The sequence below is a fragment of the Trichosurus vulpecula genome, chromosome 2 (assembly GCF_011100635.1).
Source record: "Trichosurus vulpecula isolate mTriVul1 chromosome 2, mTriVul1.pri, whole genome shotgun sequence".
In the NCBI taxonomy this organism is placed as follows: domain Eukaryota; kingdom Metazoa; phylum Chordata; class Mammalia; order Diprotodontia; family Phalangeridae; genus Trichosurus; species Trichosurus vulpecula.
Genome location: NC_050574.1, coordinates 38,190,342 through 38,217,872, shown reverse-complemented (window position 1 = coordinate 38,217,872; position 27,531 = coordinate 38,190,342). Strand labels below are relative to the sequence as shown.

The following is a 27,531-nucleotide window of genomic DNA, read 5'->3' as shown; positions in this document are numbered from 1 at the left end:
TGGTTGGTAAAAAAGGAAGAGCTGAATTCAGAGCCACTGTTACTGGCCCGACATGGAATCAAGTAAGTTTGCCCCTCTCTCTGAGGCTCCTCTGTAACCCCTCTCTTTCTTCAGTCTCCCTCCACTCCCCACCTTTGTCACTGTCTTCCCTTTTCTCTGTCCCTCAGTTACATTTTTCACTCTCCCTGTTTTTCAGTCCCCTTCTAACCATGCCCCTGGTGAGTCTCCTTTCTCTGTCCCTCAGTATCCCCTCTCATCACTTCAATTTTCCTGTTCTGTCCCTGTCTCCCCCCTTTCCTCTCTGTCCTCTTTCCCTTCAGCCTTGCCATCTCTGTCCCCCAATCCTCCCTTTATCTCTCAGTCTCTCTCCCATTTCTGTCTCTCTGTACTTATGCCCTTCATTGTACCCCCCCTTCCCTCTCTATCTACTCCTTGTTCCTGTCTCTCATCTCTCTGACCCTCACCTTCCTTTTCCCTCCTCCATTTTAGACACTTCATCTCCTTCCTCTGGTCCCGTCTCCCATTTCTTTGTTCCTCCCTCCTCCTGTCCCCCTTCTCTGTCCCCCAGCATCCCTGTGTCTGTCCCTCAGTGTCCTCCCAGCTGCTGCTCTTCCTTCCTTCTTTCCTTGGATACTTCTGTCTCTGCCTGTCAGTCTCACCCTGTCTTTGCCCCCCAATCTCTCCCATCTGTGCTGATGATCTCACGTGCTCCCCCCTCTTCCACTCAGTCATTCCATTTCCATTCTCTTTGTCTGTCTTTTGTGGTTCTTTCTCTCTGCTTCTCTCTTTTTAAAAACACATTTTAATTTCCATTGACAAGTGTAGATATTAAAATAGGAAACAATAGTATAAGAAGCAAACAAAAGTAGCATGGCTTAGTGGTTAGAGGACCACCTTTGTCTGTGATGCCCAGTGGTGTGTGACTGGCAAAGTCCCTTCAACTCTCAATTCCCCCCAGGCTGTATCTCATGAAAGAGTTGCCTTGTTGGGTGAACTTCCTCACCAGATGTTCCCTCCTGGGCTGAATTCATAGGGATGAGCTCTGATCACTAATCCCCACCGTAAAACAAAAATAAATTAAGTAACAAAGCAATAACCTGGACGATGAAACCAACCCACCAAGATGGTGCATGGTTGTGGAAAGGGAAAAAGGGAGTATAGGGGGCTGGTGAGGCAGGGGGAAGGGAAGAGGGGAAAGGAGGAGATGATTATGCAAGGAACTGTAATTTCTTCAGTCTTCTTCCCCCCTCCCCCTTTCTGCAAAGGGCCTGGAGCCGTCTATGACTCAGGAAAGGGGGTGATCTTTTCCTTCCACTTCCATAGCTAGTCAGGCTCAGAAGAGAGATTTGAACTCAGGTCTTCCAGACTCCAACCAAACCCAGCCCTTTATCTAGGATGGCAGGTTTCCTCTGCAAGCTTTCTGCTATTTACAGTTGATTGACCCTCCCCCAAAGATGTGCATATTGACGTTCACATGGCAGCACCCACATCATCCTTGTTTCCATGTTCTTTTGTGTGTGTGTGTGTGTGTGTGTGTGTGTGTGTGTGTGTGTGTGTGTATGTGCTATTACTGGCCTGTGACTGGAACCAGTTGGTGTTAGGGTGGTCTTCCAGTACCTGTACATTGAGACAGAGTGTTCTACTTCACCAGGCCACTAGATGGTGGAGTGGATGGAACATTAGTGAGGTCTGGCATCTGGAAGAAGACATGGGTTCAAATCCAACCTCAGACATCTGGGCAAGTCACTTGATTTCAGTTTCCTCAACTGTGTCATGGGAATCACAATGCCTACCTCCTGGGGTTGTTGCAAGTCTCAAATGAGATGATATTTGTAAAGCGTGCTTAGCGCAATACTCGGCATGCAGTAGGTGCTTAATAAATGCTTGTTTCTTTCCACCTTTTTGGTTCTTTCTTCACAATGTCTCACTCTATACAAGTCTTTCTGTATCTGTTTGAATGCTTCCTGTTTGCTGTTGTGAGAATCACATGGGATATTTGTAAAGCACTTAACGCAGCGCCTGACACAGCGGTAATGATGATGGCTGAATAACATTCCCTTCCGTGAACGTAACACGATCTGTTTGGCCTTTTTCCATTGATCGGGCAAAAGTTGTCTGAAGTTCTTGCTACAAAGGAATATCTGCGCAGAGCTAGGTCTCACTTCTCTTTTCGGTGCTGTCATTGGGGTACGGATGCTGCTAGCAGTGATGTTACTTATTGGGCCCAGCAACGTGAAGAGTTCTGAGTTCCTTTCCCCAAATCAATCAACTGATATGTGCTTATTAAGGAGCTGCTTGTGTGCCAGGCTTTTTGTTGGCTAAACAAAAAAAAAGGTGAAACCATTTCCGGTCCTTGAGAAACTTAATAGTCTAGCCATGGGAAACGGTGCCTAGATAGAGAAATAAAATAAATACAAGGTGATTTTTTTTTTGTGGGAGAAGGAATCAGCAGCTAGAGGATCAGGAAAGAGTTCATAAGTTGAGTCTTAAAGGAAAATAGGAATTTGGAGAGAAATTCCATCTTCTACAGGAAGCTTTTCCTAACCTCCTCATTCCAGTGCTTCTGTCCATTATCTCCTATTTGGTATGTGGTCCTCTTTGAGAATGAAGGACAAACACAGGAGCAACACGACAACATTAATCATTATTTCCTATTTATCCTGTATGTAGTCTGCTTTGTATGCATTTGTTTGCATGTTACCTCCCCCTCTCCCTATTAGATTGTAGGCTGGTTGAGGGCAGGGACTGTGTTTTGCCTCTTTTTGGATGGGAAGCACTTAGCACAGTGCCTGGCAAATAATAAGGGCTTAAAAAATGGTAATGGAGTGAGTGAGTGCATTCCCTGAATGGCATACAGCCACTGCAGAGGAATAGGGGCTAGAGGTGGAATATAAAGTAGGAGCGACAGTAATAAGCCCAACTTGGCGGCACAAAACATTTATGGGGGAGAGTAGCATGCAGTAAGGCTGGAGAGGTGTGTTGGGGCCGAGGGCACAAAGGTTTTAAAAAATGCCAAACACAAGAGTAATTTTTGATTCTGGAGGTAATGGGAAGCCATGGGAGTTTTTCGAGGGGACTTTGGAGGTGGTGACCTAGTCAGATCTGTAATGCAGGAAGTCACTTTGGCAGTTAAGCAGAGGAGGAATGGAAGTGGGGAGAGATGAGTTGAGGAGACCTACCCAGGGGCCATTGGTCCGTGGGTGAGGGGTGGTGGCTGTGTGGGTGCAGAGAATGGAATGGACGTTAGGGATGTCACAGAGGTAGCAATGGCAACCTTTGGCTACTGCTTGACTATGTGAGATGAGTAAGAGAGAGGAATCTAACGTCATACTAAGGTTGCAGACCTGGGTTGTTGGAAGGATGGTGGGACCCTCCACAGTAGGTTCAGAAGAGTGCTAGATATTTGAGGAAAGGAGATGAATTTTGTTTTAGGCCTTGTGACCTAGGCCTGGCTCACTCTTCCCAACCAGGCAGGCTATGTCTGCCCCCCCCTCCAGGATTCTAAGGTACCTTGAGGGATCTGGGGCATCTTTTATCTCCTGCCATCAGGTATCAGTGACCAACAAAAATATAAATGTTTCAGTCTAGTACCTAAGGGATACACTCTTAGCTCTGTTGCTACATCACATTAGTCCAACCAAGCTCATGTCCACATATGGTAGGCCTGCTTGATGAGTCTGTATCTCAGTTACTGATGGCCAAAGTTTACTTCCAGAGGTCACTCCTTGGGGGATACTACAGCTCTGGAATGCTGGAATGTCCAGATGCCCTCTTGACCTTTCAAAGCTCACGAGATGGGAGGATTCACCCCCTTCACCTAGAATGCAAAAGAATCAATATGGGGGTCAAAGTCTGAGGCCTTTTCACAAGACTGCATGATCTCAGAGGGCAAGAGGCCCCAGGGTCTCTCCCCTTACAGGATAGACTCTCATGAGATGTTATGAGCCAAGGAGCACATCTGAAAGGAATAAGCTGGATCTGACTTGGCCTTCTTGTAGAGTCCCTCAGTTCTGGTGATATAGCCAGCTGGACAGGGCTCCTCCTTACCTGTAGTTGCAGAATGTCCATGCATACTCCACAGTCTCCCCAAGGCCTTACGATTTCCCATTGTTATGACTTTTCTGGAAGTGGGTTCCTCAGCTTCTCTATGTGGGAAGACACCATCCCAGGCACCCCGCTCCAGACCACCCATCACGACCTGTTCATAGGACACACAGTTGGAAATATTCAAGAAGCAGTCGGTGATGTGGGACTGGTGCTCGGGAGAGAGGTCAGGGCTGGATATATAGATGTGGCAATCACTGGGATAGAGATAATGATGAATGAGGGAGGGATTAGAACAGAGGCTTGGGCTTTCTCCCACTCCAGACAAGGAGACTGGGGAAGAGCGATCAGGAGGAAAGACAGGAGGGAAGCAAGAGGGAGCGTCGTCAGAAAAACCTAGAGAGGAGAGGACGTCCAGGAAAAGGTGGTCCACAGCATTGAATGCTGCAGAGAGGCCAAGAAGGAGGAGTATTAAGGAAGAACCTTCCATTTGTTCATTAAGAGATCATTGGTGATTTAGGGGAGAGTAGTTTCATTGGAATGATGACGTTAAGCCAGGGTGTAGAAGGTTGGAAGAGATGGAGAAAAAATGAAGGCATAGAGGGTCGGTGATTTGTTTAAGGAGTTTTACTGAGAAAAGTAGAAGAGATGTAATCATAGTAATAAAAATAGCTAGCATTTAAATAGTGCTTACGATGTGCCAGGCACTGTGCTTTACAAATATCTCATTTGGTCCTCACAACAGCCCTGTGAGATAGGTACAGTTGTTATTCCTGTTTTACAGATGGGGAAACTGAGGCAGACAGCATTAAGTGACTTGTCCAGGGTCACACAGCTAGTAAGTGTCTGAGGTTAGATTTGAACTCATATCTTCCTGACTCCAGGCTCAGGACTCTGTCCACTGAACCACCTAGCTGCCCCATATGTAGGGCAATACCTTGTGGGAATGGAAGGGTCAAATAAAGATGGGGAAGAGTGGACATCATAGGAACTAGCATATAAGGAGAGATTAAAGATTAATGAGAGAAGGGGGATGATAGTGGGAGCAATCTGCTAAAGAGGACAAGAGAGGGAGGGGTCAGAGATGCCTTGGCAAGGAGAAGGACCATGGAGACAGTGCTGCACTGGAAGTCAGGAAGACCCAAGTTCAAATCCGGCCTCAGACATTTAGTAGCTGTGTGACCCCGGATAAGTCACTTAACCTTTGTCTGAAGAGTGAAAAATGAGGGAAATAACAGCTCCTATATCTCAGGGTCGTTAGTGTGAAGGTCAGAGGAGGCATTTGTAAAGCCCTTAGCACAGTGCCTGTCACATAGTGACAATAAATGCTTATTCCTTTCCATCTTCATCAGAGACATAAAGGAAGAGACAATGGGCGTCTGTTTTCTCAGTAAAAGAGGAGTTGCCATCCTCAGCTGAGGTGGTCCTGAGAGGCTGGGGGAGAGAAGTTTTGGCCTGGCTTCAGTAGGAGGAGTAAAAGCATGGCCTGGCTGCAGTGAAGGATCCCTGGAGACTGGGTCACATCAGTTTGTCATTTAACGTCACGGTCGTGGGCTGTGTGACCTTGTTCAGCCCAGTTCAGTCTGTTAGCAAATGGGAAACAGAGAAGGGGGGTGGAAGGTGGGAGCCATGCGGGGTTCAGGGGCAGAGAGCGAGGTGTAGAAGAAGACAGGATAGGGTGGAGCTGAGCTGGTGAGGCCTGAGATTGGGACATTGAGGCGAGGGAGATGGCCAGGGAACCTTCCAAGACAAGGAGAGGGGGAGGGGAGGTCCCAGGGAGGATGAAGAGCAGGTCGGAGGGGAGCGAAGACAGAACCAGAGTTTATGCTTGGGTAAAGGAGCTTGAGAATTCTTGATGATGGAAAAGCTCTTGTTGGGGAGAGCAAGGTCAAGAGTGGGACTATCTCTGTGCACAGTTGGGCTTATTTCTTCATAGCTCTGAGAACAGCTTCCTCAACTTCCTGCTTTTCCAAAGCTCTGCCAGCTTTGAACTATCTCATTTTTTGACTTATCGTCATGATCATCATCCCCAACATGGATGTAATGCTTTAACATTTGCAAACTGCTTTACAAACATCTCATTTGGTCCTCACAACAACTCTGGGAGCTAGGCGCTCTTACCCCCACTTTACAGATGAAAAAACTGAGGTAGACAGAAGTTAAGCTTCATGGGCATAAGGCAGTGTCCTGAGAATGTGTTCATGTGCTTTTCTCTGATTATTAGAGAATCTGAACAGCTTTTTGGATGGTTGCTGCTAATTTGCATTTTTTTCCATGAATCCCCTGTTTGTATGATCCAGCCACTTCTCCCTTAGAGAATGGAGCTCACTCTTACAGCTTTGTGGAATGTCACGTATAACCTGTATCTGATTGCTTACCATTTCGGGGGAGGGGAAGGGAAGAGATAGAATTTGGAACTTAAAACTAAAAAAAAAACCTACATGTTTAAAAAATTGTTTTAAAATGCAGTTGGGGAAAAAATAAAATATACATTAAAAAGAAAAAAATAAAGTAGGATGAACTTTGAGAAAAAAAAAAGATTTGTTACATCAGATTATCAGCAATGTTAGGGGCATTTTTTCCTAACGTGTTACTTTCCTGTTTATTGTGTAGCTTTGATGAAGAAATCAGTTTTATGTAATCAAACTCAATGTTTTGCCATGTTTTTTTTTCTGATCCTATGGTTTCATCAGTATAGGGAACTTCTGATGTAGAAACTTCCTCCCCTCTTTTAGACTAGCCACTGATATTCAAAATATAATCTTAAAAAGTTGGCTGTGGGCATTCCCCCGGATTCAATGATTTCATCATTATACAGATAGTATGTGTCAGAGATGGACTATCAACTGAAGTGACACCAGCCCTGATACTACATGACACTGCTTTTCTGTCTCCCATTTCTCTTGCCTTTATATAGCTAAAATTTTAGTTTTCCCTCCTTGCCAAGTCCTATAGGTCTGTCTCCTCCTCCTCCTCCTCCGGCACTACCACCACCACCACCACCATCAGCAGCAGCATCACCATCACCACCACCATCATCTCCTTCTCCTCCTCCTCTTCCTTCTTCTTTTTTTCCTTCTCCATCATCATCATCATCATCATCATCATCTCCTTCTCCTCTTCCTTCTGCTTCTCCTCCTCCTTCATCTTCTTCTCCCTTTCCTTCAACATCATCATCATCATCTTTCTTTTCTCAAAATTCAGATCATCAATCTATTTGGAATTTATTATGTCATGTAGTTCTAATCCCCATTTTTACTATACTGCTCTCCAATTTTCTCAGCATTCTAAAAATTAAATATTATATTTCTCTCCTAATATTTTCAGAACTTAAATTTATCTGATGCTACGTATTGCAGGAATTTGCTTCTGATTCCAGGTCATCTATTTTGTTCTTAATCTGTTTTGTGTCTGATGCTGTATAGTTTCAATGATGACCATTCTGTTATATATAGCACTTGGGCTCTGGCCTTATTCTTCTAATCCTGACAAGCACCGTTCAGTTGGGTCCTCAGAGCACAGGTGCTGGTTGTCCCTTCAGAGTTTTAGGGATACCCTTGAGGACTTGTGGGCTGTTTTCCATCTGGTATGTTCTTCTCAATGTCAATCATCAGATATCTCTCCAGTACCATCAAACCAGCTGATATCTCCTCAATGTCAAGTATCCAATCAATGGAAATCTGCTTTTCCAAAGGGATGTGTTCTGACAAGTGTAGCAAGGACATATATATGAAAACATGACCTGGAATCAGAGTGCCCTCTCCCCTCTACATGCCCACTTGGTCCCCAGGGACGATGGCCTCTACCAGATGTTTGTTCCACTGAGTCCACTTCTGGCTGAAGGACAAGTTTCTCCCTTGCTAGCAGGACATGGAGGCTCAATTGTCTGCTGGGCTGGGTCAAGCAGATTGCTCTTCAGGGCTGGCTCCACAATTGGGCTTAACTGCTGTTGTTACGGGGCCAGGGTCTCCCAGTGCATCCTGGGCCATCTCTAGTCATCCTGGTGAATATCAGGCCACTGGACCCAGATGGCTCTGGAGGAGAAAGTGAGGCTGGTGACCTTGCATAGCCCTCCCTCACTCAAATCAAAGTCAACTTCAAGTCATGTCATCATTCCCCTGATGTTGTGGTCCTCTTTGAGAATGAAGGACAAACACAACCTACTGGTAGGCTATGGATGTCAATTGTTGGCTTCCTGGTGGCTTGTCTGATTTATTGAAGCTTAAATTGGTCTAATCTCCCAATACTCCTTCACTTAAGATCAGAAAAGAAAAAACACAACAGAGATAAGTAAGACACATTGGCACCATGCTTTCATAGCCACATGGTGGCCACATGGGAGAGTGAGTCAAGGCCTCCTCTTCCCTCCCAACTTAGAGGCCTACAGCAGTTTTGCTTTCCTCACAGCCAAGTAAGAGAGAAAATTTGTTAGTTTTTTTAGAGCCTTTTGTATGCATCACCAACATCAACAAGAATTTATTAAGCAGGTATGTCCCAGGCAAAGTGCTGGGTTGGGGATACCAAGAAAGCCTACATTGTGGTCCTTGGCCTCAAGAAGCTTACATTCTACCCACACAGCTTAATGAGACACTTTTTGTTACCCTACAGCAAGCTGACAGGAAAAAGAGAATACCTGTGAATGCCTTGAATTGGAGAGGGAGAGGAAAGGAAAGGAAAGGATGTCATTATTTAATTTAAAGGAAGTCATATAGTTCAGGGAACTAGATGCAGTTCAAGGAAATCATAACCCAGAGGCAGAGGACCTGAGTTCAAATGCAGCTCTTCTACTTCCTGCCTTCTAGACCTCGGGTGAGTCACTTAACTTCTGTGGGCCTCAGTTTCCTCATGTGTCAAACAATACTCTCCAAGGGCCCTTCTACCTCCAAATCTAGGATCCTAAGGTCTCTCAGAGAACGTTGCTGTCCCTTCTTATTCTCTGCCTCATAATTCCCACGCGATACTCCTGTCCATTTCTTCTTCCAGATCCCACAACCAAAACTCTTGGTTTACGCAGACAGTTTTCAATCTTGAGAGAATATTTCAATAATCACGCTCTTTGGTGTGTGCCCCAAATTAGGAATTCCTCTACTAACATTAGAGTCTGATGCTTTCCAAGGTCTCAGATCCCCCAGCAAGCATTCAGGGGAGCACAAATCAAGTTGAGCGTAAATGTTTATCCTAGAGGCAGAGAGGTGGCATGGTGGAGAGAGAACTGGGCTTGGAGTAGGGAAGACTTGAGTTCAAATCCAGCCTCAGATACTTCCCAGCTCTGTGACCCTGGACATGTCATTTAAGTGCTGTCTGCCTCAGTTTCTTTATCAGCAAAATGGGGATAATAACAGCACCTACCTCTAAAGGTTATTGTGAGAATTAAATGAGGTACTATTTGCAAAAAAGTGCTTAGCACATAGTAGGTGCTTCATCAATGCTTGTCTCCTCCTTCCCTTCTCTTCCTTTCTCCTTTCTTCCTTCTACCCTTCTCTCCTCTTTCCACCAAGGACTTGTACCCACATGTACGCCAGTAAGAAAGTTCCCTATCTCCAGCGGCCATTCTTTCCAAGACATCCATATAGTCTTCCAGACTCAGAATCCCACCCTTTATGACACCTTCCTGGGAAGGAAAAGTATTAAGCAAAGCTATTAAAATATATATATTTTTTATCACATCAAACGGCTATTTAGAGGACAGATGACCTCTAAGGAAATCCCCTGCCTTCAAGCAGTCTAGGTTTAGCATACTCTTGCGAAAAATACTTCTGGAAAGTTCCGGAAATTGTTTCATATCCTTGGGTTTGCATTAAAGTTAGAAAGAGATTACCAAGATAAATCATTATCAAATGGAAAGGGAAATAAGAAAAGGGAGATAGAATTTGTGATGTTGACCTCTAACAGGAAGAGATAAATGCAAACGATCATTGATGGGTGTTGTTGTTTAGTTGTGTCTAACTCTCATCTGGAGTTTTCTTGGCAGAGATAACAGGAGCGGTTTGCCATTTCCTTCTCCAGTTCTTTTATAGATGAGGAAACTGAGGTAAACAGGGTTGTGACTTGCCCAGGGTCCCACAGCTATTGTAAGTGTCTGAGACTGGATTTGAACTCAGGTCTTGCTGACTCCAAGAACAGCATCCTATCCTCTGTACTACCTAGCTACCTCTACCAACAATATGGGTTTACCGGCTAGATTTCTTTCTCTAATACCAAGACCTAAACCCAATTCACTTGGAGCTCATAGAATGGACAATAGGTCTCTGCCCTCCTAGCACAGAGTGAATGTAAATGCCAAATAGTAGCTGTTTCTCTTTTGACCAGGAACCCTGAGTGTCTTCCCATCCCAGTTTGATTTTTTTTTTGTTAAATTTTGATTAGAGGGGCCGTCTCTTGACTCACTTCTTAAATAGGTCTATTCACTGAATGGGAGTTACCTCACTCAAAGTGAAAACCTGAAAAGACCTGAGCCTGAAAGGGCCAGGGTCTCCCACTGCATCCTGGACCATCTCCAGACATCCTGGTGAATATCAGGTCACTGCACCCAGATGGCTCTGGAGGAGAAAGTGAGGCTGGTGACCTTGCACAGCCCTCCCTCCCTCAAATCACAGTCAACTGTGAGTCATGTCCTCATCTCCCTGATGTCATGGTCCTCTTCGAGAACCAAAGACAAACACGAGAAACCTAGTAACTTTTTCCTAAGTCTTATACATTATTTATTTCCAGTTATCTCTTCATGAGACCCCAATACTTTGCTTCCATGGTACATATGGGACTTTTCTGTCTTCAACCTCCTTGAAGTCTTTGTCCACCAACCAAAAGGACACGGATGCTTTAGCTACGTTTTCCCATCAGCATAATTTCAAGTTGCTTTTCAGAATAGTTTATCAACCGATAATGTATTGGTGTACCTGTCTGCAGGTAGCCCTTCCAAAATACTCTTCTAATCTTGTCACCTTGGCCAATTTTCTTGGTATGAGGTGTAACTTCAGAGTTGTTTTCATTTGTGTGTCTCTTATTATTCATGATTTGGAGTGATCTTTCTTATGCTTGGCAGTTTTTTTTTGCATGTCTTCTGTTGAGAAGTTTGTTCTCATCCTTTGAGCGCTTAATCTTTGGGGAATGATTCTTGGTCTGGTGTATTTGTGTTAATTCTCTTTTTCTTTTGGAGATTAGAATATTATCAGAGATATTGATACAAACAATTTTTTTTTATCCAATTAACAGTTTCCCTTGGCAGCCAAGTGGAACAGTGGATAGAATGCTGGACCTGGAGTCAGGAAGACCTGAGTTCAAATCCAAACTTTGACACTTCCTTGGTAGACGACCCTGGACAAGTCACTTAATCTCTGTCAGCTTCAGTTTCCTCAACTCTAAAATGGGATTAGAATAGCACCTGTCTCAAAGGGTTATCGTGAGGATGAATTGAGATACTATTTGCAAAGCACTTAGCACAGTAGGTGCTTAATAAATTCGTGCTCCCTTCTCTCTCCCTTTCTGCTTGCCCTTGTTTGCATAATTGAAATCAATCTTTGTTTCTGGTCCTCAGGTCCCCTTCCCCCTTCCCGCCTTGTTCCTCAGTCTTTCTCTCTGTAGGTTTCTTCCTCTGTCCTTTATCCTCCCCTCACTCCACTCTGCCCCTCAGCTCCTCTTCTGTCCAGCTCGGCCCCTCAGTCTCTGCTTTCTTTGGGTTCCTGTTGCCCCCTTCCCCTGTCTCCCTTCTCTCTGTCCCGTAGCCTCGTCCATTCCTTTCCCTCTGCCCTTTTTCTGTCCCTCGGTCCTCTTCTCTCTACCTTACTCCCCCTACCTGTTCCCCATTGCCCCCTCTCTCCATCCCTTGTCCTTCTTTCCTTCCCCCAGTGTCTTTGTGTCTCTCAATGTCTCCCATCTCTGCCCTTCAGGCTCACCTCTCTTTGTCCCTTCCTCTCTCCCTCACCTCCGTGGTCCCTTCCTAACTCTCTCTAGACTTTATTCTAGCTCCCTCTGACTTCTTTTTCTGCCCCTCCCCAGCAGCCTCTATTTCCCCCTCAGTTTCTCCTCTCTACGTTCCTCTATCCTTAACCCTGTCTTCTCTTTGTCTTTCAGTCCTCCCTTTCAGTCCCACACTCACCCTCTTCTCTCGACCTTATTTTTCCTTCCTTCTATCTCAGTCTCTTTTCTCTGTCTTCTCAGACTTCCAGAAACAGACTCTCTGCTTCTGCGAGGCCCAGAAGTTCCCTTTACAACGTCCCCAAGAGTGACCGCCCCAGCTTTGCTGGGGGAGCCGGGGCAGAGGTTGGGGAGGAGGGCCTGCTACCTTCTAAGGCATCTATTCCATTTTGGGCCAGCTTTCCTCATCGAGAAAGTCTTTTCCTGCCTTCATTTTCCTCATGGGTCTATGGTCTCGTCCATGTGGATACTTTGTCCCGAGGCACAAGTCCAACACTTCCATACTTTCTCACCATCCTGATCACAGAATCTCAAAACTTTTGATTTAGAAGGAACCATGGCCTGCTTCTCCTCGGGAATCACTCTAATCAAAACATTGTAAATTAATTAAAAATTTAATTCAATTAAAATTTTTAATTAACTTAGAAGTATTCACTTAATTAGTTTTTATGAACATTTTAAAGTATTTTATTGAGACAGCTAAGTGGCCTAGTGGATATAGAATGTTAGACTTGGAGTCAGGAAGACCTGAGGTCAAATTTGGCCTTAGACACTTACTAGCTGTGTGATTCTGGACAAGTCACTTACCTCTGCCTCGTCCCTTTATTTCCTCATATGAAAAATAGGAATAATAACACATCTACCTCCCAGGGTTTTGGTGAGGATAAAAGGGGATAGCCCATATAAAGTGCTTTGCAAGCTAAAATGCTTTAAAAATCTTTTTAATTTTATTTTTTCACATAAAACACATAAACAAAATTTTTGACATTATTATTATTATTTTAATTTGGTTTCCAAATTCCCTTTCTCCCCTCCCTGCCACACTCCTTGACAAGGCAAGCAATTTGATATAGATTATGCATGTGCGGTCATGTGAAACATTTGCATATTAGCCATAATATGCCGACCAAAAACCCCCCAAGAATAATAAAGAAAGTAAGAAAAGTCTGCTTTCATCTACATTTGAATGCCAACAGTTCTTTCTCTGGAGGTGGATCACTAGCTATCACTGATGGTCTTTTTTTAAACAATGATATCACTCCTTCCCTCCCTAGAATTTCCCCTCCTAGCTAAGACATGGTTAAACAAAACAAAGCAACCCACTCAATGTGTCTGATGACATATGCTTCGTCCCACGTCCCTATCCAACTACTTCAATAATTAGAGGAGGCAGGTATGAGAGTGTGGAGGTTAGGACATTTCTTTCCTTTCACAGATCTTAGTTCTAGAGCTGAAGGGACCCCAGAGGTCATCTATAGATCAACCCTTTCATTTTACAGATGAGGAAACTGAGGCTTGGAGGCAAAGTGACTTGGCCAAGGTGCCATGGGGAAGTAAGTGACTGATGGAGCTGGGAGCCAGCCTACACTCGCTTCTTTGTCGCCCTTCTGCTCCAAACAGAACAAGTGGAATCCTGCCTCCCACAGGACAGCCTCGAAGGCAGCTACCATTCCCCCCTCACACCTTCTCTCCTCCAGGCTAAACAACCTCAAATTCTTTATGTTTTTTTTCAAGCTCTCCTCACTGGTCCTCCACTCAAGTCTCTTCACCATCCTGATTTCCCTCTCCTCACTGGCCCTCCACTCAAATCTCTTCACCATCTTGATTTCTCTTCTCTTCACGTCCTCAGCTTCTTAATACGAGGGGCCCCAAAGTGAAGCCAATCCTCCAAACAGGGCCTGGGGTGAGGTAGCGTTGGGTAGGACTATCACTTCCCTTATTGTGGACACTGCTTTGCTCTCACTGACCGTATCATGCCTCTGACTCATATTGAGACCAAAAATCTGCTTAACACCCCCGTCTCCGTCTTTACTTCGTGAACTGTGTAGCCAGTGGTGCCTCCTTGGTTTCCTTGGACCCCAATATAGGACTTTTTCTTCAAAGATTTTTTTCTACTCAGTTTTTCTTCTTATTCTAGCTGTATTGATTTTATTCATGCAGAAATATTATTATCTTATGTAGTCAAAATTGTCTATTTTGTCTTTTATGATCCCTCCTCCACCCATTGTTTAGTTAAGGATTTTTCCTCAGCTACAGTTTATGAAAGGTATGTCTTTCTATTTTCCCCAAATTAAAAAAAAATGATTTGGCTGTTTACATTTAATTACATTTAATTCAAATATCCAAATGGATCTTATTGTGGTATATGGTGTAAGATGCTAGTGTAAACTTAATTTCTGTCCAATTAATTGTTTTCTAGTTTTCATGTAACTTTTTGGTGAATGGGTAATCTTTCCCCCAGTCATTTGTGTTTCAAAGTTTTTGAACACTAAGCTGCTGAGTCGGATAATTCCTGAGACTTGCTTCCCTAGGCTTTTTCGCATATGATCTTCTTCCTGATGAAACCAAGCTGGTTTGGTCATCTCTGCTTCCTCTTCTGTTTTTTTCACAAGCCATGCCTTTAATTCTTCCCAGAATTTTGGCAGATAATGAAGTCAACTTACTGGCCCATAATTTTCATACTCCATTCTCTTTCACCCCTTCTTTTTATGAAAATCAAGGCAAACCAGTCATGTGACATGTGATTTTTCAAATATCTGTGGCTTTCAAATATCAAATAATCGTGGCTCAGCAGTCACACAATGCCAGTTTTTTCAGGATGTAGTTCATCTGGGCCAGAGACTTATACTCATCAGAGGTTTCTACCTGTATATATATTTTTAAACTGGAACCTCATTTATCTGCACTAAGATTTTTGGGACACTCAGTATTTTGATGACAACTCACTTTTTTTTTTCTTCTTCTGTTTGTTCAACCAAACATTTTTGTTTATGCTTCCCTTATCTCATTTCTGGATTTCCCCGCATCAGTTCAAGAAAAGGTGCTAGGAGGCCCAAATGAGATAATATTTGTTAAGCACTCCACATACTTTAAAGAGCTGTACAGATTCCAGTTTTTAAATTATTATTAATCAGCCTCTCGTCTGAGCATGACTTCATTCCTTGAGCCTCTTCCTGCATTTCTACTGAGAATGCTTATAGATCAATACAAGAGTGTGCTGGTAAATAACCAGGCTCTGAGGAAGGGGAAGGGGGAGTTCTGTACACATACTTTTAAGTTTAATCTGCATTATTTTTATAATTTTCTTAAGTCTAGAGCAGGGCTGTCCAACCTTAGGTTTTTATTGAAACAATAGACAATATATGGTTTCTTTTGGTATATATATATATATTTAGGACTGATGGTTTCTTTTGATATATATATATTTTTAGGACTGATGGTTTCTTTTGATATATATATATATATTTAGGACTGATGGTTTCTTTTGTTATATATATATATTTTTAGGACTGGTGGTTTCTTTTGATATATATATTTTTAGGGCTGATGGTTTCTTTTGATATATATATATATATATATATATGTATGTATATTTAGGACTGATGGTTTCTGAGGTGTAAATGCTTACAATATACAATCAGCTCTGGTAAAAGTTACGGCTAATTCCAACACACACCTGATTCCAAGTATATCTATTTTTACAACTCAAAACCAGCTACCACCCCTTCTCCTTTCCTCTTTGTTTTGAATGAATGTCCCTTTCAGACCCATAGTTCAATCTAGAGTTCTATTCTCAGCACCTCACAGTTTCTGGAACATAGTATTAATAATAATAGCATTTATACAGTGCTTTAAAGTTTGCAAATCACTTTACAAGTATATCCCTTGGTCCTCACAACAACCCTGGGAGGTAGGTGCTATTAGTATCCTCACTTAACAGTTGAAGAAACTGGTGAGTGACTTACCCAGGGTTACACAGCTAGTGAGTATCTGAGCCTGGAGCTCAGGTCTCCCTGACTCTTTCTGTCCCTGGAGCTACTCTAGGCACTTACTAAATAATTGTTGATTGATTGATTAATTCTATACCATCAAGTCTTACAGATAACTCTAGGGTCATAGTAACCACCTTCCATTAATGTCTCCACTTCTTGCTTGTTACCTATATGTGGTACATTCATGTAGGGATATCCGAGGTCATGGGTTTTATTGCTGGCTTCTTTCTTGGATTTTCTGTCTTGTGAACTTCTAGGCATCTTTACTGCATTCTTTGTTTTTGAATTTACTGATATAGTTTACATTTTTAATCGATACTATTTTCCTTACCAAATATCTCCCTCATCCTTCTTTTCCCTTCCCCTCACCATCCCTTGTAACAAAAGAATAAAAGAGGTATATAAAACCAAGCCAACCACAGATAAGTGGTATCTGACAGTATATACAATAATCCACTCCAATGGCCCTCTACCACTTTCAAGATGGGAGGTAAGTGTACTTCCTCAAATCCTCTCCCAGGCCAAGCTTGGTCATTATAATTCCACATTGCTCTTTGCTATTGTGGTGGTGGTGGTTGTTTCTGCTTCCTTTGCGACTTTGTGCAAATTGTTCTCTGGGTTCTCCTCATTTCATTTTGTATCAGTTTATGGAAATCTAACCTAGAGGAACAGCTGGTAGATTCACAGGTGCTGGGATAGTGCACCCTCACTCTGTTCTATATTCAGGCATGTGGATTAGATTGGATTCAGTCCTGGGGAGCCTGCCTTTAATGAAAGATGGGGTTCACTTTTTATCATATTTTTTAATCTCACTAAACCTCTGCCTGGTGCTCCAGATAAAAAATGTACTTATAGCTTAGGTTGTGTCTCATGTCAAGAGCCTCCCCAAAAAAGGAGTGAAAAGGTGTCCAACATGAATCAGGTATATGATAGGTAATTTTCTTCTTACCCACAAAAGAAATGCTAACAACTATAAAAAGACTCTCAGCCCGCATTAACAGAATAACTCAAAACAGGATTCAGTAACTTAATCTATTACTACTGTAATTGAGAGTGATATTTAAACCTTATCAGAACCTAATGCAGTTGGCAGAAGAGCTAAGTAGGCATTTTGTATATCACTTAGACTCTGCACTGTCCAACTTAACTCCTGATACATGGACCACTTCTCTTGTCTGTGGACATCTCTAGGAATGTAGCAGTTGCTACCATTTTTGAACTCACAAAGTTACCTCCTTGGTACAGGTACTCATTTGCTTAAGATCAAGAAAAAACAGACAAAAGTAGAAAAGGAAATAGAATGTATAGATGCAAGCTTCCTCTTCCTCTCCCACCCCCGTCCACTGATATATTGAAATCCATAAAACACAACCCATCTTATGGGAGAGGCATGATTAGACAGCCGCTTACCTAAACAAAGATCTGGGGGTTTCAGTAAACTGCATTTGCTGCCGCATGGACGTGATCAACATGATGCTGGGGTGGAGAAAAGCCGGTCCTTCCCATCCTTTACTGGAAATCTCAGAGATAGGATACCACTTAGAGAATTGGTGAGCCTTAGTCAGACTCTTGTCTCTTCTCCTAACTGATGGAGTTCCCAGTTATAGGGTAGGGGGAGACCGAGGGACCACTCAGGGTCTGCCGCGTCATAGCAAAATGCCAAGCCCTTTCAGCATTGAATCAAAGTCTGGCTGGAAGCTGGTCCCAAGGCTCCCATGGAGGTGATCAGAACCAGGAAAGTCAGCTCTTAAGCGTGTTCCATGGGACGGCAGGAATTGCAAATCCTCTTTCCATGATACCCAATCTCTGCCTTCTCTCTATCTCTCAGTCTCCTCCCTCTCTTTGTCTCTCTATCTTTTCTGTTTTTGTCCTTAAGTCTCTCCCTCCCCTTATTCCTCAGTCTTCCCCTCTCTTGGGCCCTTAGTCTCCCCATTTTCTCTATTGCTTAGTCTCTTATCTTTTCTTTCCCTACATGTCCTCTCCTCTCCATCTCTCCATCTCCCATCTCCTCTCTTCAGTCTCTCTCTCTTTCCCTGTTCCTCAGTGCTACCCCATCCCCATTTTCATGTCTTAGGTTCTAATATCCCTATGATTCTGTCTCTTCTTCTCTACATCCCTTGCTTTCCCCTCCGTTCCTGCTTTTGCCAGTTTATTAAAGAAGTCTATCACTCCCATATGCCCTCTGTTCCCAAGTATTCTTGCCCCGTCTCAGTCCTACAGGTTCTCCTTTCTCTGAGCCTCAGTATCCCCTTCTTGTATAATGGGTCACACAATCTGAGTTGGGAGGGGTGTTGTCCATCTAAGGACAACTCATACCCAGAGTCAGGATCAGACTTGGATTCTGGAAGGCACCTCACTAATTTTCTAGTGAAACCCATGCCTGACAGGAATCTCTGCTAGAACTCACTCAACAATTGCTTGTCCAGCCTCCAAGGACAGTTACCTCTAGAGGAATCCCATTCCATTTGGACATCTCTCTAATCATTAAGAAGCTCTTGCTTTGCCATTTTCACCCATTGTTCCTGACTCAGTCCTCTGGTGCCAAATGCATCAGGTCTAGTCTCTCCTCCATATAGCCTTTTAGGTACTGGATGGCAGCTATCCCATTCCTCATTGAGTCTCTGCTCTTCAGCTAAATGTGTCCAGTCCATCAACCAATTCTTTTTTTTTTTTACTTTTTTATTCTAAATTTTTTTTAAAGTTTATTTATTTCTAGTTTTCAACATTCACTTCCATAAATTTTAAGTTTTCTCTCCCTCCCTCAGACAGCATGCAATCTGACATAGGCTTTATATCTTATTAAACATATTTTCACATTAGTCATGCATCAACCAATTCTTATATGGCATGGACTCAAGACCCTTCACCATGTTGAATGTTCTCCTCTGGAGACCCCCCAGCTTACTAAACACCTTCTTAACTGGAAGTGCCCCAAACTGAATGCAGTGCTCCAGATGACGTCTGTCCAGGGCTGCAAAAAAGGGGACCATCCCTCCCTATTCTTGGAAGACCCGTTTGGTGCAGCATTTTTGGCTGCCCCATCACATGGTTATTTCATATTGTGCTTATGGGCCACTCTGACCCCCAGATGTTTATAGAACAACTGCCATCTAACTGTGCCTTCCCCATCTTATACTTATGACTGATTTTTGAGCCCAAGTTCAAGACTTTACTTGTATCCCTATTAACTTTCTTTTTATTAGATCCAGCCTAAATCTAGTCTAGCCTGTCAAGCAATTTTTGAGTCCTGATGGCCATGCAGGGTGTTTCCCTGACTTCCTGCCAGCTTGATGTCATCTCTCAGTTTTGAGTAGCATGCTATCAATGCCTTTATCCAAGTCATTGATAAATTAAGTAAAACAGCCCAAGATCAAGCAGAGATCCCTGGGATGCTCCATTGGAGACTTCTTGCCACATGGGCTTTGAACCCTTAACAATTGCCCTTTGAGTAGACATTCAACCCTTTTGATAATGTTCTGAGTAAGTCTTGGCTTCCCTTGAAGACCTTCAGGGAGAGGGAATCCAGTGCCTCCCAAGGTGGCCTGGATCTTAAGCCTAAATCTCTTTGTAAACTCTCCTTATTCTGCCCTCTGGGCACCTAAGGTCTATTTAAGTTACTAAGTTGGCTCAAAGGTGTAATTTCAATAGAGATTATTTATCAGAAGTTACAGTTTCATAATTTTTCATAAATGATGGCTAAATAATCTTAGCTGAAACTCACTCTTTACTTCAAGCAAACTTGTAAATTTCCCCACATTGCCTGAGAGAGGTCCTAGTTTCTCCAGCTTTGGTGCTTTAGAACTTTGACACACCGAGGTCAGCAGGACTGATCAGATCTTATGACTCTGCCCCAACAGAAAGCCCTGAGGAATCTTACAGATTAAGATAACTTAAAGAAAAGACTTTGCTACTTTTCTCCCAACAGTAAGATGTTATTATTGTCCACTTTAAAGCAAAATATACTCCTAATAAATAGTTAAGAGTTTTCACACATTTTCCTTGTATTCTTCAAACAGCTCAATTCATAATCTAGCAGCATCAATATAAAAAGAGAAATTACATTCCTAACAGTATTTTTGATACAATGGCTCCCCCAAATTTCACAATTATAAGAAAAGAAATTTTAGAGACATAATAATAACATACACAATATCCTGAATTTAAAACATGAAACAAAACTCATTACCAGTTAGGTGGCATCAATTCAGTAGAATGAAATTCCAAATTTTCCTACATAGTCATTCATTTTTATCACTTTTGGCATTCTATAGTAATCACATCTAAACTCAGTATAGAGTAATCTAATATGGAGTAATTACATTCAATTAAAAATAATAATAATAGTAGTTACATTTATATAGTGCTTACTATGCTCCAGGCACTGTGCCAAACCCTGTGCAATCAGTGGATCCTCACTACAACGCTGGGAGGTGATAGCTATTTTGTACCCTTTTCAGATGAGGAAACTAAGGCAAACAGAAAAAATAATGTGCTTAAGTCACACAGCTAATACTGGATCTTTATCCAATCTTTCCTGATCCATGCATTTTTCAGTATATTGCTAAGTAGCAAATGTATTTTGCAGTAAGTTCTAATTTACTGTGATTTTCCTAGTAAAGGAACATATCTCACTGTAAATGAGACCACATAATTTAGTTTCAGGACAAAACTCCAAACAAATCAAATTTGGGTTTATAAACTCAAATGGCAATATTTAGAACTTTCATCTTCCCAAGGACCATTTACTGTTATTCTTCAAATTTCAGGGCCCGCTATTTTTCAGTTAGCTCATTTTTTAAAATCCATGCTGGCATTAAAAAAATAACTCAATGAACCAAATCAATTCCATTTATTTTCTTAATATAGCAATACCTCCCTCCCTGATACTTTCAAAGGGTGGATAGAGTGTGTGTTTAATTTCTCCCCTGAGGCATTTATTATGCTCTACAGTTTTAACCCTGAGAAATCCTTACTTACTCTCACATTCTTATTCCTCTGCTTTGGTTCTTGGAAGGCCCTACGGGGTGAATCTCATCCTTTTAAAGATGAGAGAGTTAGCATGCTTGTCCAAATAATTTTATGTGGCAATATTCGCTTCTAAGAGTTTCCATTGGGTAAATGTTATAACTTGATAGAATACATCTGCCTGAAATTGCTAACAAACATTTCTCTAAAAAGTTTTTCAAATCCTTCTTATCTGAACGGTATCAAAAACTTCTTTCTAAAAACCCTAATTGGTTTACAATGCCATAAATTTCTGCAGACTGGAAACAAAGATTGCTTTTCTTCTCATCTGCGTCTCTTGTCTACCTCCCCAGCTTAGCCAGAGTTAGAAAGGCAGAGAAAGAGAGCTTTCTTTTTGAAGTCTGTCAAAAGTTTTCACTTTTTACACTCTATTTCCTTTGATTGATCAGACCACAGGAAAAAGTTTGATTTACCAAGACACAAAACACAGATAATGTGACAAGACAGATACATAGAAGTGAAGTTTTCCATTCTTATCTCCCACTGAAAATTTAATTAAAAAGTCCCTGTTTGATATTATCAATAGCTAGGAGAGCTGTTTTGAAACTTTACCCTCTTTTCTGATTTTTCCCAACAAAGTTGTTTCTTAAGATTGCCATGCCCTCTGTCTCTGTCTCTGTCTCTCTGTCTCTCTGTCTCTCTGTCTCTGTCTCTGTCTCTCTCTCTCACACACACACACACACACACACACACACACACACACACACTATTGATGGAGGGGATCAGGAAACACAGAGGTGAGAGGGTGAGGGGTAGTTTTGTGACATTCCTTAAGCTGGTAACCTTTGGGAGGGGGAGTAATCTTGTAACTTCTCCAAAATCAGGCGAAACTTATCTTCACAAAATGGTGGATAAAGGCAAAACGAAGTCACTAATGTTATTTTTAATGTCATGCTGGGCACTGTGTTGAGTATTTTACAAATATTATCTCATTGGATCCTCACAACAACCATATTTTTATCCCCATCTTACAGATGAGAGAACTGAGACAAACAGATGTTAAGTGTTTGCCCAAGGTCACACAGCTATAGTAAGTGTCTGAGACTGAATTTGAACTCAGGTCTTTCTCACTCTAGGCCCAGAACTCTGTCCACAGCAGCACCACCTACTGCCTTAAAGGGAATCTCCCTTTTCATCATTTCTTGCAGTATTATATTACATCCATGGGCCATCATTTGTTCCACAATATCCCAATTAATGGTCACCCCCTTTGTTTCTAGTTCAATAAAAAATGCTGCTCTGAATATTTTTGTAACCATTCAACGCCCCTCCCCATTTTTTACCTAATAAGAAAATGTGCCCCAGAGAGATTCATTGATATACACTAGGTCCTATAGGTTATAAGCAGCCAAGTTGGGATCTGAATCCAGGTCCTCCAACTCCAAATCTGTTGCCTCTGAGATAAAATGCACACTCCTCAGATTCCCATTTAAAGCACTTCCTAGTCTGGCTTTATTATTCTGTGTGACTCTTCTTCCTAAATGCTGCATTTGCTGTTCTTTGACCTCAACTTCCCATCTCCCATTATGTGCCTTTGGGGCTATTCCCACTCCATGGTGGGGAAGCATCGCCCCCTTTCCTTCACCTCTTAAAATCCAAGGCTCAGCTTAATCAGTGGCCACCTCTTCCATGAAGCCCGTCTGGATTCCTTCATGCCATCTCTCCTTCCACTGCTGTTAGTTCTCTACCTTCCCCAAAACATCTTTCTTGATCTATTAACACATTGCATCCCCTAGAAAAATAGAACCCTCTTCAGAAGAGGGTCTTTTTTTTTTTTTTATCTCTTGTGTTTGCATCCTCAGCACCCAGCATGCCTCGCAGGCAATCGATGCTTAAATAGATGTTAAATTGGCTGGCGTCCAGTCCTCAAGTTCAAACTCTTCTGGTTGCACTCCAGGTTGTCTCCTTATTTCCTAAAATATGGTAGCCAGAACTGAATAAAATTCTTTACATGTGACCTGACCAGGATAACCTATGGTAGCTCAGTCATCACCTTTGTTCTGGATACCTCCTCCCCCGCAGCTGTTATTTTTCCCCCTCTCAGGAATCATATTTAAAACATTGTTTAATTTCAATCTTAGATAGGAAATACACCAATTTAAAAATTTTTTAATGTTATTTTAATTTCTAAATATATCACTCCCTCTTCCCCTATCTGTGGAGTCATCCTTTGTATCAAAGAAAGGGGAAAAAATGTAGTTCCGTAAAACTAACGACCAGACACATCCACGCCTGCCTTAGTTCAAGCCTCTATCACTCCACAGCCCGGGCAATTACAGTAGCTTCCCAACTGGCCTCTTGGTCTCAAGCTTTTTTCCTCTCTAAGCCACCCTTCACCCAGCAGCCAAACTGATGTTTTTTCCTACATTGCAGCTCTACTTGGTAAACTCTGATCTTTAGGACTAAGGAAAAACTCTTTATATTTACTCTTTGATATATTTAATATTTATATCTAACGATCTTCACAACGTAGCCCCAATACACCTAGTACCTAGTAGCCAACACACAACAATACAACACTCCCTCCCCCACTTCTTTGCTGGCTGTGTCCTGTGCCAGTAATGCTCTCCCGGCTCACCTACTCTGGAGGATCCCTGATCCCTGGATTACTTCAACCTTCTGTTCAAATGGCACCTTCTCAAGGAAGCCTTTCCAGCTGCTGGTGTCCCTCCTTTCATCCTCCCCCCACCAATTACTTTGACTTGATTTTGTGTGTGTTTTATATGTACCTGTGTATATATTATCTTCTTTAGTAGAATGGAAGCCCCTTGAGGACAGGGACCATATCACTTTTGGTTTTGTATCCCCATGGATACACCTAGTAGATGCTTAATAGTAATAAGAACTATATAGAGATTTAAGGTTTGCAAAGTGCCCTACACACATTTGATTCAGATAGAAGTCTTATGAAGGAGGTGTTATTAGGCTGAGAGGGTTTAAATGTCTTGTCCAGGGTCCCAAGGCGAATGAGGCAGATCTTGACTCTAACCCTAATACTTTATACACTGTGACACTAAGTTGCCTGAGAAATGCTTCTTGATTGAATATATACTATGTTCTACACCCATAGACTACATACATTTTCTCACCTCCTCTCTAAGACCAGTCTTGGTTATTATAACTGCATCTCTCTGCATGAAAACTCAAATAGCGTTAACTTTTGTGGCTGCCAAATCATTCCATTCACTCACACTGAGCTTGTGCTCCACTAAGACATCCAGATCTTTCCCAATGGGAACTATGGTCTTTGAAGACTCCCATAACCTGTATTTGTGAAGCAAACTTTTTTTTTTAAACCAAACTGACCATTTCTGGTTTGGGCAGAGGTAGAGTTACAAAACTATACCATTTGGTATAGTGAAGGAAGCAGGAGAGCTGGAGTTAAGAAGACCTAGGCTCATTTCATGCAAAATAGTTACCGAGAATATGAAATATTCAGGAGTCTATCTACCAAGTCGCACTCAAGAAATGTATGAATGCAACTATAAGACACTCTTTTCAGAAATAATGCTTGGCATATAGTAGGTGTTTAATAAATGCTTGTTAACTCAATTTGACCTAAATAATTATAGAAATATTAATTGCTCAACACAACTCATGTGGAAATATGTTTAATATGATTGTACGTGTATAGACTACAGCAGATTGCATGCCATTTTGGGGAGGAGGGAGGAGAGGGACAGGGAGAAAATTTAGAACTCAAAATCTTATAGAAGTGAATAATGAAAACAAAAAACAAAAAAATGAATTTAATTTTTTAAAAAAAGAAATATTAGTTGCTCATGTAGGCTCTGCCAAAATAATAAAAGTAACAATGCTACCTAAATTGATTTATTCAGGCTCATGACAAGCTACTAAGGAATTATTTTATAGAACTAGAAAAAATAATGAAAATCATTTGAAACAGAGGTTTTAAAGTTTTTTCACGTAAGGAGGAAGGGGACAAGCATTTATTAAGCACCTAATATGTGCTAGAAATCGCGCTAATTGCTTTACAAATATTATCTTATTTGATCCTCACACAATAACCCTGTGAGGTAGGTACTTCTGTTATCCCCATTCTATAGCTGAGGAAAAGGAGGCAGAATTAAGGGATTTGCCCAGGGTCACACAGCTAGTAAATGCTTGAGTCTGGCTTTGAACTTAGATCTTTTTGACTTCAGGCCTTGTGATCCATCCACAGAGCCACCTAGCTGCCACAGCCCCATTTGGCAGTCTGGTGAAAGCTAGTGACTCCTTTTCGGAACACCATTTTTAAATACTTAAAATACATTGTTGTGGTTTCGTTTTCAGTCATGTCTGACTCTTCATGACCCCCTTTTGAGGTTTTCTTGGCAGAGATACTGGAGTGGTTTTGCCATTTCTTTCTCAGGTTCTTTTTATAGATGAGGAAGCTGAGGCAAACAGGTGGAGTGACTTGCCCAGGGTCACACAGCCACTAAGTGTCTGAGGTCCGATTTGAACTCAGGTCTTCCTGACTCCGGGTCCAGAGCCGGCCTAAAATAGAACACATAGGACTGCCAAGGAAACGGATTATGTTGAAATATAGTTATCAATATTTAAAAAAAATGAAGTTCCCAGACTCCCAGGTTAAGAACTCCTGATTCTGAGAAGAATTGGGTTTGAAGCCTGTATAATTACTCATTAATTCTATAAAAATGGCAATGGTAATATCGTCAAACTTGAGTGGCTCAGATGGTTATGAGGCCCAGATGAGAAAATAGATTTAAAGCCCTTTAAGGTTCTATATGGGACAGTTAAGCAGCACCATGGTACCTGGAATCAAGAATGCTCGTTTTCCTGAGTTCAAATCTGGCCTCAGAAATTCACTAACTGTGTGACCCTGGGCAAGTCACTTAACCCTGCTTACCTCAGTTTCCTCATTTGTAAAATGAGCTAGAGAAGGAAAGGGCAAACCGCTCCAGTGTCTCTGCCAAGAAAACCCCAAATGGGGTCACGAAGACTGAAAAGCAACTGAGTAATGACAACAAGGAGCTAGCTGTTGTCACTGATGGTCTTGTGTTTGGTCCCTACCAGGCATTGTGCTTTTCATGTCGAATGACACTGAATACCCGGATGATTATTACAGTACCAGAGAAACTCCTGTGGATGGGGTCAAGGGATATTCGGTGTCAGCGATAATCTCCCTCCTGGTCTTTTTGGTGGTCTTCCTGTTGGGTGTGCCAGGCAATGCTGTCGTGATCTGGGTGACAGGGATTGAGGCCCGAAAGATGGTCAATGCGGTCTGGTTCCTGAACTTGGCCCTGGCCGACCTGCTCTGTTGTCTGGTGCTCCCATTCTTGGCCGTCCCCATCATCCTGCATGATCATTGGCCCTTCACCGAAGCCGCATGCCGCTTCCTGCCCTCCGTCATCCTCTTTAACATGTACGCCAGTGTCCTGCTGCTCATGGTCATCAGCATTGATCGCTGCCTACTGGTCATGAAGCCCATCTGGTGTCAGAACCACCGCACTGTGTGCATGGTCGGCTCTGCCTGCTTCTTGGCCTGGATGCTGGCCTTGGTTCTGACCATCCCTTCCCTGTTGTACCGCCAACTAGTGAAGGAAGACTTCCCTCCCAGCTGGCAGTGTGGGGTGAGCTACGAAATCAAAGCAGTCGAGTTAAGCGTGGCAATCTCTCGCTTCCTGCTCAGCTTCCTGGTCCCTCTTGCCATCATCACCGTCTGCTACATGCTCTTACTCAACCGTCTGTGGAGACGCCAGGCCACTCGCTCCTACAAGACCGTCAAGGTGGTTGTGGCTGTGGTGGTGGGCTTCTTCATCTGCTGGACCCCCTATCAGATTGTGGGCATCTTGATAGCCGTGAGTGAATGGGGCTCCGTCCTCTACTATTGGGCAAACAAGATGGACAGCTTAGCCCTCGCGTTGGCTTATGTTAACAGCTGCGTCAACCCAATCATCTATTTGGTTGCAGGCCAAGGCATCAAGGGCCGTTTGGTGAGCTACTCTGTATGCACCAACCTCCGGAATGTTCTGATGGAGGACTCTGTGGGGCGGGAGAGCAAGTCCTTCAGCCGATCTACAATGGCATCGACAGTGGTCCCTGAGGAGCAGCTGTGAAGCTGACTTCTGGCCCCTCTCGGAGGGAGCGGTGACGCCGCAGTGTGAAGGGCCCTCCTCTCTCTGGAGGAACAGTCAAGCTTGGCCTGTGGATAGCTGCTTCTCTTCTTCTCACTCCTGTACTAAACCACCTGCCTCTCCTAGGCTCCAGCTAGATTACGAGCTTTCTGAAGGCAGAAACCGTTTTTGTCTTTCTTTGGATCATTGGTGTTTATCACAACGCCTGGCTCTATGGGATTAATAAATGGACCTACTATCTCTCCCCAGAGAATCTTCTATGGATGCCTCGCCAGCCCCCCCAGTCCCTCTTGGAGGCCTTCTCTGAATGCCCTCATTCCCCAGGGGGACCCAATTCTGAGCTTCTCTGCTGTCTTCTTTACCTCCTCCTCCAGGAAATCCTCCTGGATTGCAGCCCCCCCCCCCAACTCTTGAATCTTCCCCACCTTGTTTCAATAAATCTTTTGGTCAGAATTGAA

The 27,531-nt window shown here is 42.8% G+C and overlaps 2 protein-coding genes across 2 annotated transcripts in view; both read left to right on the top strand.

Annotated features, from left to right (window-relative positions):
* On the top strand, positions 1 to 27,531 carry C5AR1 (complement C5a receptor 1). Its single transcript, XM_036745843.1, has 2 exons — positions 1 to 62; positions 26,013 to 27,531. The coding sequence occupies exons 1-2, from the start codon at positions 53 to 55 to the stop codon at positions 27,053 to 27,055; spliced, it is 1,053 nt and encodes a 350-aa protein (XP_036601738.1). The 5' UTR covers positions 1 to 52; the 3' UTR covers positions 27,056 to 27,531.
* Positions 29 to 27,531, top strand: part of DHX34 (DExH-box helicase 34) — a 56,099-nt gene continuing 28,596 nt past the window's right edge. Inside the window, exon 1 of the mRNA XM_036745842.1 lies at positions 29 to 62. The gene's annotated coding sequence lies outside the window, so the exon portion shown is untranslated. The remainder of the gene's footprint in view (positions 63 to 27,531) is intronic.